At 44.3% G+C, this 14338-nt stretch overlaps 1 protein-coding gene across 1 annotated transcript; it reads left to right on the top strand.

The window, feature by feature from the left end:
- Positions 1-822: 822 nt before the first annotated feature.
- F5891DRAFT_988195 (uncharacterized protein) lies at positions 823-2365 on the top strand (the record flags this gene model as incomplete). Its single annotated transcript, XM_041377985.1, has 7 exons — positions 823-949; positions 1025-1116; positions 1178-1340; positions 1394-1561; positions 1609-1640; positions 1724-2019; positions 2098-2365. The coding sequence occupies 7 exons, from the start codon at positions 823-825 to the stop codon at positions 2363-2365; spliced, it is 1146 nt and encodes a 381-aa protein (XP_041216898.1).
- Positions 2366-14338: the final 11973 nt, after the last annotated feature.

The raw sequence follows: 14338 nt of genomic DNA, 5'->3' as shown, positions 1-14338 counted from the left end.
TTCACGCTTCTCTTCCGGACTTTGGACCCTGAGATCCGGTCCGGTCTGATGCATAGATCTGCTTCTGATCCGATATCCGATAAGCTTCCTATTTCATTTCCTGTTCATTTAATATTAAACACAGCGTATTCGGTATTTCCTCTTCCTGTTGTTTCGGCTATACTTATTACCGGTATGATTACTGATCCATTAACCTATGCTTCATTTCCGACCCGCGTTTGATAACCTTTGCACATGCTTCGTACATAGCCTTCGGACCTTTGCTTACTTATCGTTGCGTTATCCTCTTAGTATATAAACTCGTGTATATGTCCTGTAGTACCTCAGTTTGAATATCATCTTAGTTTGTCCTCTTTCCGTCCTCCGGACTTGAGTCCTTCTTACTCTTGTCACTCTCCGAGACTTCGGATAGATTCCGATAGTCTATATCCTCAGCTCTACCTTCGGGTAGTCTTTACTCTGTTAGTTTCTAGTTTGGATACGTCTGGATTAGCCTTATACGCATTTCCGATATCCGGAAGACATCCGGATATACTACAAGACCTGTCCAGACCTTCGGACGTGTTACTGTTAGTACTTTGAAATAAGGGACAGTACTTGAAAAAGGGGCACAGCATACGAGCTGAGGCCGAAGTTCTTCGGATCCGACCCTATGAGAGTACGACCTTAACAGGAGGATAGGAGGATCGGCAAATTGAAGATACCCTGTGACATGTGATTGTGGGCCATGTCATGTGCAAACACAGGTATAATATAAATAGTGAGGTTGAAGGTGGACATGCTCACCAGAACTTCGATTTGACCATTAATACATACTAGGCCATGTCTTCTACTTCATCTGATTCACTCCCTACATCCCCCAGGCCTTCTGTTCTGAAGAGTCCAATGTGGAGATCATTGTATGCGCTATGCACCACCGCTGCAGCCATCAATAGCCACACTGTCAGCAGTGTGCCCATGACACACAACCCAAGGCCACTCAGAGGCATGGGTGATAATGCAGAATACTAGGTAAATGCTGCAGGGCAACCATTCACATTCAAATTTCCTGTAAGGGTCAACCTCGTAGGCCAGTTCAATCACACAGGGCCATACTCCAATCTGCCACATACAGGGGTAAGTCTCACATTTGTTTCATTCAGAGCAGAAGAAACCTCACATCACAGCAATTGAACAGCTCGACCTTGGTGCATTGAAGAAGATGTGTGCACAGTTTGAGCTCCGCCAGCTCGAGGAGCATGAGTCCAATGAGTTCCCACCTGAAGCCATCAGATGCAGTGTGGCCACAATGGAATCATTCAATGTCCTGCATGGTGAGGCCGAAGATGCTGGAAATGCTTGTAAGTGCTGGCAATAATGGCATCACAAAATACAAGATTGACCTGGCTCACAGTGCTCTTGGGCAAGGCTTTCTATCCCCAGGACATGTCCTTCTGGCGCAAATATAAAGAGGGTGGGAGAAAATGTTTGTCCACCATCATGACCACAGATCCTCTAGTGGTGAACATTCTGGATCCCTCCCAGTCTTCTATGCCCCATCTGAGATGGAGTGATATCGGCAGTATGTCATCTTTCAACATGCTGTACATCAGAGCATGGCACTAACAGATATGCAGGAGAGCATTCTATGCAGCCGGGCAGTAAGTCTCTTGACATGATGGCCCATATCAGAAGTGCTGACCGCCACCTTTAGCGAATGTAAATGCCGGAGGGCACAGTACAGGTGCCCCAGGGGGTGAAGGACAGGGATCAAGTGCTGTTGATGGTAAGAACAATAGGTGACCTGCCATGGGTACTGACTGATGCTGGTGATGCCTTGACCACAGAAGACAACTTGCTGTCCGATTTGCCAAACCCATTGGGATGGTATGCCGGACTCGTCACCCAGTACAACCTCCAGTGCAGCAAAGTGGATGCCCTGATTATCTGTGACATTCATGGAGACCTGATCCACCCGCAAGAATACAGGATGAAGCTTGTGACTGGTGACATTGGGATGGTGGAATGTCAGCTTAAATTGTGAGTGTCGAATACTTGCGGGTCCATAGAGCGCAACTCTGACTGTGATCTCAGCAGGTGGACAATATCAGGCTGAAGGGATGGAAATCCAGAAGAAAGAAATGGAATGAGGAGATACCAGGTCATGCTGAAGGAAATGAAGGTCCTGCCTGATGCCTCCATCACTGCTAAGATGTTCAACGACTACATGGGAGATGCAAAGGGTAAGCACAAGGCGACCAATGACCTTGATGAGGAACAGGCACATAAGAAATCCCAGACCGACAAGTTCTCCAACAACTTGGACTTTGTGGAGGACAACAAGGTGGAGATTGAAGGACATGAGATGCTGGTGACAGAAGATTAGGTGTGTGGTCTGAATGCCATGGGCGAGATTTTGCTTGCATGGATTGTACTTTATGATGTGGTTGACCGATGAAGGTACAACAATTCAGATGGTGAGTCTGAACAATGTTGGGTCTTGCAGAACCTAGCTGCTATTCGACCCTAAAGGGTTTCTGGACTAGGCTTAAGGCTCAGAGGAGAGGAAATATCATAAAAACTACTGAGGACTCTGACTCATACTGGGAACTGGTGAAAAGGTTGATTCATTATGTAAGCTACAAAAGTGCCAACATAAGGTAAGGTAAAAACAGTCTCTACAAGTCCAGCCAGAAATGAATCCCTACATCTCATGGGAACTTTAAATCATGACTGTCCCCAGTCATCTACCTAGGCAAACCAAAGCTAAGCTAAACTTAAGAGAACTAACCTGGGGGTCCTCAAACACCTTTTGTTTCCTTGACGCGTATGCCAGGTAAACTGCGCCAGTGAGTGAGGGTCAGGCAATGCAATAAAACAATATCCTCCAGACTTTGCTTTTAGTACTGGAGGAGCAGCGATGCTAAAGTGAAAGAAATGCGATGATGGTTGCATGGATGACAATGGGGAGTGGACGGATAGAAAGAGGCGAACGAGGGCTTCGAAATGAGTATAGGGTTGACTAGGTTTGGTGGAGAACGGAGGGAGATATGAAGGAAATGGTGAAAATGCGCGAAAATAGCGAAAACGGCGAGTAGCGAGGGCGCGGGCGGGCGTATCGTAAATCTGATCGGATGGATGGAAAGAGCAGGAAAATGCGGTCAGAACACGCCTAAGGCGATGGGCGCGCGATCACAGGGCGACGAGATATAAAGAAAACACAAAAAATGTGGTGAAAAAATGGGGGGAACGCGCAAATGCGGATAGCGAGCGAGCAGCTGAGCGCGCGAAGGCGCGGATATGCGCGAATGAAAGCCATGAATGAGGGCTTCAAAACAGATATAGGGTCGATGGGGTTCTGAGGCGAAATGGGCTGGTGAAAGTGCGAAAAATGCGGAGGTGCAAGAGGGAGGAGGAGGAAGGAGTATGGTACAGGGTAACAAGGGCTGGTCCTATCAAAAAGCGGATTGGTGCAATGGACAGAGCCACTGAGGGATGGTAAATGGCCAAAAGAGCTAGATGAGACAGGCCTTTGAGCACCCAGAAAATCCTTATCTCCCCTCAACTTCTCAAAAACACCAAAAACTCGATATCTCCACAACTACTGCTCCAATTTCGATGAACCAGGGCTCAAAATGACCGGATGGACGAGGGGAATACGACCCTAAGTTTGCGAGAGATCCGCTCGAAAAATGCGTGGGAAAAACACCTATCAGTGCGCTGGGGAGGAGGACAAGATGCTGAAAACTGGGGATTATGGGAGAAGCTGGTAAGGAATGACTGTGGTTGGATAATAGGCGAATTTGGGGGATGATTGGAGAGCTGGAAGAGCCTAGAAACACAAGAAACCCTCGTGGTGGGCTCCAGTTGAAAGTACAACAATTCAGATAGTGAGTCTGAACAATGTTGGGTCTTGCAGGACCTAGCTGCTATTCGACCCTAAAGGGTTTCTGGACTAGGCTTAAGGCTCAGAGGAGAGGAAATATCATAGAAAACTGCTGAGCACTCAGACTCATACTGATACTGGTGAAAAGATTGCTTGCTTATGTAAGCTACAAAAGTGCCAACATAAGGAGAGGTAAAAACAGTCTCTACAAGCCCAGCCAGAAATGAATCCCTACACCGAGCTTCTTGCCTTCTTCAAATGTTTTGTATTCTGTGTTTGATTGATGTTGTCCTCTCCAAATGTACATTAAAGGTCAAAAGCATAGGAGCGCGAATGTGATAACTGATGGCCCCAGAAACACGGTGATATTTGTGTGCATATCTGTGAATGCAAGATACAAATTTGGTGTCAGGCTACTGAGTAAGAGTCAGTTCAGCAATGAGATGTTGACCGAGGTTTGGCAAAGTTTTAGGTGAGAGCTCTTGGCTTTGATTTTGCTGAATGTTGGAGCTTAAATTACCCAACCCTACATCACGCTGTTATCTATACACTACATACTTTGTCCTTGATCTATGTCCTACAACAATGGATCTTCAATCAGAACTCCCGCATTACCTGCCCCAACGGCCAGAAGCTCAATGCCGCCTGATCAAACATTCAATTCTTGTCACTAGTATTCTAATCTGTGCTACAGCAAATATCCTGGAATCACTGTATGCAAAGGATCCAGAACCCTACCACACATCTGCTCTCTCAGGTGAATCCTGGGTTATGGAACTGTTGTCCAGTCATCCAGAACAAATACGGTGTGAACTTGGTGTCCATGCACATGTCTTTGTGGGGCTCATATCCGAACTTCATACCCTTGGACACACCAACTCCAAGTTTGTTTTGTCAGAAGAACAACTTGTCATTTTTCTATATACATCGGTCACAGGCTTGTCTATCAGGCATGTTGGAGAAAGATTCCAGCGCTCAAATGATATGATTTCTCGGTAAGTGTGCACTAAGCTAATAGTTTTGATGTCTCATTGTATGTTCTACAGTTATTTTCGCAAAATGCTCACTATATTCATGTCCTCCCCCTTCTATACAAAACATGTTCAGTTGCCGGATGCCTCCATCCCTGCCAAAATTCGCCATAACCCCAAATCTTATCCGTTCTTCAAGGATACCATTGGGGCCATTGATGGGAGCCACATCCACATGTCACCTCGTGCATTTGAATGAGGTCCCTATCATAATCGAAAGGGATTCGTTTCACAGAACTGTCTATTCACTTGTGACTTTGAGCTTAACTTCATGTACACACTCACTGGCTGGGAGGGGTCGGCTACAGACACACATGTCTATGAGGCTGCCAAGGGCCACAACCTTTGCATTCCTGCAGGGAAATACTTCCTTGCAGATGCAGGTTTCCCTCTGCGGCCTGAGTTACTCATTCCTCACCATAATGTGTGCTACCACCTTGCAGAATGGGGTGTGCAGGTGTAAGGTGAGTGTAGCGGCATTTTGCTTTGTGCTACACACTGATTTTTTCTACAGGCCAACTAGCAAAGAAGAACTATTCAACCTCCATCACGCTGTAGAGACTAATATCTCTGTGGGCTTGCAGGGATCTAAAATCCCAACATCTCTATCACTTCCTAATATAGCGCGACTCATATCTCACTCAGCGTGCTCAAGCGCTTCGTCAGCCGCTCATGCGCATGAGCGCTTCAGTTGCGCATCTTCGGTTCCGTCGCCCGTCCTCCGTCCATCCATTCCATGTCCGTTCAGTTTGTCGGTGTGTATTCCAATTCTATTTTCATTTATTCTGACATATCTCCGGCGCTTATGACCATATCTCGTATGTTTTCCGTTATGGACCCTTATATTACATATTATCTCGTATCCACTGTAGGAATACAACACAGAGTGGGGCTATACAAGATGGCTCCAAACTGATATCTTTATGTTGTGGTCTTTGCACTACCTAGTCTGCTATACTTGGTGAGACAAGTGCATTCAACCCAGGAGTCTGCGGTCTGGGAATAGTTCTGGGGGTCAGTGAGTGATGTGAGGTCAAGAGTCTGAGCGCGGGAAAACAATGTCTGAAGGTATAATTACGATGTCCGATGCAAAAAGTGTCGGGTCCTGTTACAAGTAACATCGGCTACATGGCCCCCCTATCATTTTTCCCCTTTGTCCTCGCCCTCGTATGCCTCCGGCTCGTACTTCTCTACCGACTATCCGTTGACCGGATCCTCGGGACCGTTCCCGTCCCTCATCCCCCTCCTATCGCACCAACGTGCGCACGTGCCTTCGGGCTATGACTCGTTCTGACTCGTGCCACCAATGTGGCTTTCCTTATCTTGTCTTATCTTTCCTTTGACTCGTGCATGATGCACATTGTATCATTTACCGTTGGTTCGTTCCAACATTTCTCGGTCTCATTCCGCATTCGACCTTACATCACTAATAAGGCTCTGCTACCAGCGTACCTATACCCTTTCCGTTTCCCCTTTGCCCTTACCTACAGTACGGTAGCCTTGCCCTTAACCCTTTCCACTTAGTATAAGTAGTCGGTCACTCTGTACTAGATTCCCTAACTTGAATCTACTCAATCTTCCCTCGAACATACTTCCCTCTGAAGCCCCCTCAGCTTCAGTCTCTAGTATCTTTTCTTAGGTGCTCATCGCGCCTAAGTCTACCTCGATCGACTACCTCATCGTTCGGACAAGACTGTCCTTACTTTGAGAACGTCAGTGACTTTGAAGACATCCGTCTTAGAAGTCACGTGACACGCGCGTCTCTGATATCTGCCGACTCGACGTCGCCAGTCTCAGTCGCTACACCGGACCCTTCCGGTTACGTCACGAACGTTAGCGGACGACGCCCCTCTTAGGGCTCCGCATAACAGATCTATTTGAGTGCGTAACAGGTCCAATGTTTCGGGTTTCGGGTTCATCGGGTTCGTCGGGTTTGGGTTTGGGTTATCGGAAGCTAATAGTAACACAATAGTGAGCATTGGAAAAGTGAGTGGTGTGCACAATAATAACAATGATAGATACGGACAATGAAGGAATAATGATATTCGCAGTGTCAACTAAGAACTACAAAATATCGGCTTTGACCCCTAAGTGTCGGAGAACAGCTCTTTTCCACTTGGATGATGATGATGCTATGGGGAGTCCAATATTTATGTAGATACATAGAAATCCGGAGCCCTATAGGCAAAAGTAGTAGCACAATATTTCGAATCTGTTGTCCTATGTAATAAGACATGATGTACTGTGGACCATGAGAATACATGTAATAATGTGGTCTGAAACATTAGGGATGTGTAAACAAGTAACTACGCACCTAGTGAGGCTAGCACAATGAGACTGGACATAGGTAGGACGAGTCCGTGTGATATCCGATAGTCCGATGCGAAACCCGATGCGAAACCTGATGCAATGTCTGATGTCTGATGTTTTCAGGTTTGGTACATATTGAGTTGGATAGGATAGGAATGATTTGGGTAATGATTAGCATGTCACATGCATCGGACAATAGACCTCTACAAGGCCACAGAGATGTCAGTCTCTACACCGCTTCGCTTCTCAGTTCGCTTTAGCGCTTGACAGTGCTTATCATTACTTAGTATATATACATGCACCTAAACTGTATAATGAGGATCTTTCTGCCCACACATCGTTGGACTCTAAGTCTAAGTTCTCTCTCTAAATCTAAAGTATCTAAGTACAATATGAGCGCTGCTGCCATACATTACTAGAAACTCTACCAATTAGTTTTCTGACTCATTAAGAGTCGCTGCGCTCCACCACCTGCACGTGCGCACCACTCTTGCTTAGCGTGCGCTTTCGTGATAAGTCGCGTGTTGTCGCTTATCGTCGCCCACTGTCACTCATCAGTGCTTCACGTCGCTTTCACTCGCTCGCGCGCCTTACCAGGCTTGATCAAGTGCCCAGTCCAGTGTTTCCCTCCATATATACACTTAGAGGAATCTTCTCAGTAGCAATCCCCTTGGGCCAACGTATATCTCGCTCATTGAGGACTACTTGAGTATATCTCATACCATCATATAACCCCACTTCCCATTCCTCTTCTACAATGCATCCACTTGAAATGTCATCAAGCGGATTTTTGGTGTCCTCAAATGACGTTTCCATATCCTCCTTCTATCCCCGCCATACGCTATGGATATACAAGCACAGATTCCAGCTGCATTGTGCAGCATCCACAACTTCATTCGCTCACATGATCCTGCAGAAGGTAGGCTACCTGATGCAGACTATTCCCTTGGTGATGCATGTGCCGCCAACTGGGAGCAGGGGGCAGGAGAAGAGCATCCAGTTGCATGCAATGATCTGCATTTGATGCATGATCGCATTGCTGAAGTGATGTGGGTGGACTATCAGCGCATTTTGCAGGAAAGACACACTCTTGGAGATAACGATGATGATAATTTTTCAGACCAAGGTATCTCAGAGGATGAGGAGGATGGGCTGAACTAATTCTTACTAGTAGCATATAGTTGTACTTTTACAATGTTATGTACGTATGTTGTAAGTGAGCTAAATGACAAGCAGCGGCACCTCAACCTTCTACTCCTGATCTGTTCCTTCTCGTCAGCATCAGCAACCTCAACCATCTACTCCTGATCCATTCCATCTCATCAGCAGCAGCAACCTCAACCATCTACTCCTGATCCATCCCTGACGAGTGATTCTCATCAGCAGCGGCAACCACAGCCATCTACTCCTGATCCGTTCCCACTAGCAGAGACTCAGAAAATCCATGATTATTGTAGGTATGGGACACGCAGTACAGGAAATGCATACTACATGTTAGTACAAGAAATGTGACGAGCAGTAAGACAAGTAGTGGGATAGTTCTACATAGACTCATCAAGGAGTCCTGAGATAAATGCACAGTGCACATGTTACAATATCATTTATGCTCCTATTCATTTTTTCACCACTTACCTAAGCGGGCTGTCCATGCTATGTTTGCTATCTCTTATCTTCCATCAAACGGGCTGTCTGTACTATGTTTGCTATCCGTCATCTCTTATCAAGTGGGCTGTCTGCCTTCTATCTCCTTATCTTGATAACCATTTACAAGCTCCGCTTGAACATTCACTATATAGACATGTAGTCCATCAATTGTACTCTTTACTTTAATCTACTGGGTTTTACCTGGAACTTGTCCTTTAGTAAGGTCTCCAACCTTACTATCTAAAGAACTACTATTCTAAGGGAGTCGCCTACACTCGCCTTAGCCAGAAACCTTGATCTCTCATCTGAGAGAAGAACCACATCCGTCTTGCTGTTTAGCAGATCGTCCGTTCGGACTTAGACGGCTCGACTTATCCCAGTCGTAACAAAAGATTAAAGTCTTAACCATAATGCCTCCATCTGTGACATTTCATTAGACACCACGACTTCGTTAACTCCTTTGATCGGAGCATTGAACCTAGGCACATTACCACCCATTCCACCTTTGAACACCATGTCTACTAAAGAGACAGAAATCAAGATTGGTACTCCCCCAGAATTTGATGGAGACTGCGATGAATCGCACAGGTTCATGCTGAACTGTAATGTGTATCTCGATATCAATGATAAGATTTATAACAATGATAAAAAGAAAGTAATCTTCACACTATCATTCATGACCAAGGGAAATGCTGCTGCTTGGAAAGAAGACTTCATGGAAGCCGCCCAAGATCCCAAACGGGTAGGAACCTCGGGAAGTGTGATCAGATACGGGACTTGGCTCGACTTCAAAGTAGCATTCAAAGAAGCCTTTGGAGCCATAGACCCGGCCGGAACCGCCATGTCCAAAGTCCGCGCCCTTGAAATGAAAGGAGATCTCCAGACCTATATTTCCAACTACCGCCTTCTTGCCCATAAAGCGGGGATAAAGGAGAACATCACCAAGGTAGAATTTTTCTGTGAAGGCCTAGACAAAGGCCTCCGTAACAATCTCTATCATACTGGAGAAAGTCTTGATGACTTCAAAACCGTTGTCGCCACCTGCATCAACCTAGACAACACATTTCAAAGGTTGAAAGTGATCCAGAAGCAGGAAAACCCACAGCCCTTCCAGAAAAAGAAGAAATTTGGAAGTAAAGAGGCATCTGAAAGAAGGACAATGCTTCAACTGCCACCAAGTCGGACATCGTGCCAACGATACCGCATTCCATCCACACGAAGAAAAGAAACAGAAAGCCCCTATTAGGAGGAAGACCGAGAAAGAAGAAGAGGAAAGCAGCAGTGATGAAGTTGAAAACCGCCGCTTCACTACAGAAATGTATTTTTAGAAAGGAAGGCTGCCCTGACGTCAGTACTTCCCATTCCCATACGACTTGTACAATCACTTGTAAATAGAAAAGAACTCAGAGTTCCTGCCACTATCGTTTCTGAAAATTGTATGAAAACTGTCGAGACCTCTATGGTCGTAGATTCAGGAGCATCAGGAACATTCATAAGCGATGCTTTTTGCAAGTTACACAAGATACGAACCCATAAACTTTCCAAACCATTTCCTGTCATCACTGCTGATGGATCGGATGCCACGGGAGGCCTTATCTCCCGATACTGCGTTCTCACTGTCAAAATTGATAAAAGAACCATGATGGGAAAGTTTAATGTGGCAAGGCTTGCGAAACGTGACAAAATCCTATTAGGATACCCATGGCTGAAAGCCCTCAACCCCGATATCAGCTGGTCATCAGGGACACTATCACTTTCAGAAACCGAACAATTCCAAAGGATTGAACAAGGGATTGACCACACCAGAAAATGCAATAAACTTCCTCTTATATTCTCTCAGAACAAACCACCTATCACCACTACCAAAAGACCCTCTGTATGGAAAAACTCTAAACTGAAGGGAGCAATGCAGGTGAAGGTGGTTACTGTTGAAACCCCCTTACCCTCCGTAGTGGCCTCCATAGAAGAAGTCCCTGATGAAGATGGTCCTCCTCCCCTTATGCCCGACCAAGATGAAGACCACCCTGATTACAACACCAAAGAGGATGTATGGTCGGAAAACTTTGCCCCCACCGTCGAAGACATCTCCATCTATAAGCTCAACAACGATGAAGTCCTCATTGAGTATGCCTCGGACAGATCTCAAGTACAAGTTATTGAAGATGTATCCTTCGACACTCCTCTCACTTGCGATGGAACATCGAAAGCAGAGCAAGTGTGCAAGAAGACCAGTAACAAAGCCCAGGAATTCGCTGTAGCCAGAGAAATAGCAAAAGGAAAGACAAGCTTTCAAGAGCTCATTCCGACTTATTTGCATGATTATGCGGATATCTTTGCAAAGGATGGTTTTAACAGACTTCCTCCCGAACAACCCGGCATTGATCATCATATCAATCTAAAACCTGGATTTATCCCGAAAACGTCGAAAATCTACCCTCTGTCAGGCAAAGAACAAGAAGCAGTCAAAGTATTCATCGAAGAAAACATGAAGAAAGGATTCATTGTACCCTCGAAATCCCCTCAAGCCAGTGGTTTCTTCTTTGTAGGAAAGAAAAGTGAGGAATTACACCCTTGCCAAGACTACAGGTACTTAAACGACTGGACAGTCCGAGACCAATATTCTCTTCCTTTGCCCAAATCCCTCATTGAACGGCTTTATAATGCACAATACTTCACTAAGATAGACATCCGGTCCGGTTATAACAATGTCTGCATTCATCCTGATGATAGATGGAAAGCAGCATTTACCACCGAAGAAGGGTTATGGGAGCCCACTGTAATGTTCTTTGGTCTCACCAATTCACCTGCCACTTTCCAGAGATATATGAATGATCATTTCCAAAAGGAGATTAACCAGGGATGGTTGGTCATCTACATGGACGATCTTCTAATCTTTTCCAAAGATCTAGATGAACATCATAATCGGACCAAAGTTGTCTTGGACATCCTACACAAAGAATGGCTATTCATCAAACCAGACCAGAAAAGTGCATCTTCGACGCAAGAGAAGTGGAGTATCTAGGGATGATTATTTGACCAGGAGAAGTAGCACTGGAGGCAGGGACCAATTTGCCCACAGATCAAAAATTGAACCCAGTGTGATCTCAGACAGACTTGGATCACCTTGAATTCTAACAGAAAATGATAACAACAATTTAATTTTTGTGTGCATTTTTCTTAGTTTATATCAGCTTGAGCTATATTGTCACATATGAATTTTGTTCAATATATACACACATTTTCACCACACATCACATTTACTCTGTCATATCTTTTTGTTCTGATTTTTCCCTGGGGTCACATGATGACCACATTTTCAATAAGTTATAAACTTACAGTTTGAATAAATTCAAACTGTAATTATTTTATGTCTATTCTTTTGTCATTGGAAGCAAGCTGAGATATTTTTGTCTGTAAATGCAAGCAAGATAGTACTTTAATTTTGATCACATTCTAAACAACTATTAATTTATATCACCCTATGTTCTTCCTATGTCTATACTGTTGTTTCCCTTATTTATAATAACAAACACAGTATCAGTCAGGAGAAGAAAAATTAACAAAATGTGAGGATAATACATACTGTGTACTGTAAACAAAATTGGTGATAAGATAAAATCAGACTTATCTTTGTTGGTGAATCAAATTTTGACCAAAGTCAACATCGACAGTCGACAGTTAACAGTCAACAGATAAATCAACTGTTGACTGTTGACTGTTGATTGTCGACTGTCGATGTCGACTTTGGTCAAAATTTGATTCACCAACAAAGATAAGTCTGATTTTATCTTATTATCAATTTTGTTTACAGTGCAAAGTATACACCATGACTACATAGGACATGCCAAAGTTTTGGCAAAATCAGCTGCAATGTCAAACTTGCAGCAATCCAACCTGTTTCAGCCCCCAGGGGTTAATACAGTGTGCTTCGAGATGTGTTTGTTATAACCTACAGGATTAGTGATGTTCCGGTCGGCAACCCCTTGAGAACCCCTGCCATGGTGAGATATACTGTGTACTCTTCGAATTCAATGTGGCATTTCCAATCATTGCTTGCAGTGTACAAACACCATCCTTAAAGAATGCAATACAATTTTTGTTAATTGTTATATACATAGATGAGGAATATGGGCAGGTTTAAAAGCCCATGGTGGTCATACACAGACGACAAGACTCTTTTCTGACTGTTGGACGGTGTAATTTCACATTGGGCATGTCCATAATGATGGATCCATGAGATATACTGAGTCTGCAGGTAGTGCACACTTGAAGGACATTTACAGTACACTAATATTGATGAATGAATCTTAGATGTTGATATGCTTGCTGAGGAGTGTCAGGTCACTTTGGAATTTTGAACGAGTTATTATATAGCTATGAACCAAACATCCCATTTTCAGACCAATGGTTGTATGCACATCCAATAGATAGATGCCATCTTTAGCTGAGGCAGTGTTCGCACTGAATGTGAACACATTGATGGTGTTGCCATTGATGTGAATGTCTCCAAGTTCTGGAGTAGTAATGAATCTGTTGTATTGCCAAAAAAAAAAAGTTCTTTCTGTCAATCAAGACCAATGACTTGGACCCCATGAAATGAAGCAGACATTGCCATAGTAGTGAATGGAAGAAGAGCAAATAGGAAACAGAAAGGAGATAAAACTATCACCACGCAGCGACACAGCATGATGTGGTGGACACAATTGCGCCTGAGCCAGTGGTATCTCGTGCTTAAATATTGTAGATAGGTATAGTTTCGTGGACCTTAGATAGTGCTTTATAATATTGCATAATGATTCTGAAATTATTAAGCACTAGCAGGTTTATGTTTATCTAGCTCTAAGACATAGTAGTGAGTCATGTGGTTGAATCCTGGTTTCAAGTAGCCAGCAACCTCATCAACAAAAGTGCATGGCGCATGCCCTTATAGTGCTTACAAATCACTGCAAGACTCACATGAGGTATGTATGAGGATTTTGGTGCGCCACCGAGGTGACAGGTGACTCTGCTCAAAAAGGCAACTGCGCGTCATGAAGCTACCCACCAGTACATGCTTGGGAAATCACCTATGCAGTATCCATCCCTAGACTCAAGACAAGCATAGGTGTGCTCAAGCATGTGAAAATGAATGAAGTGCCAAAAAGTAAATGTACACAACTTCACAGATAGATAGTATGTAGACAGTTGTCAGCAATGTACATACATAGTATGTAAGTGAAATCAATGCAACTACTATATTGAACAAGTGAAAATGAATGCAAATGAGTCTCAGGAGTCAGATGTGGATGAATGAAAGACAATCACCAGGCACAAACATGCCGGACAAAAAGTCGGTTGTTAATAACACTGCTAAAAAAGGTGTGTTATTAACAGGCGCACGGCCATGGGGTGGTGACATGGTGCTAATAAGTCTGTTGACCCCCATGGTCTTGGTGGGTCGCATTCTAATCTTCTGCCATTCCTCACAGATCATTGATCATTAACTTAG

The sequence above is a fragment of the Suillus fuscotomentosus genome (assembly GCF_016647785.1).
Source record: "Suillus fuscotomentosus strain FC203 chromosome Unknown F5891scaffold_203, whole genome shotgun sequence".
NCBI lineage: Eukaryota > Fungi > Basidiomycota > Agaricomycetes > Boletales > Suillaceae > Suillus > Suillus fuscotomentosus.
The sequence above is the reverse complement of the archived record's forward strand: the minus strand, read 5'-3'. Positions and strand labels throughout refer to the sequence as shown.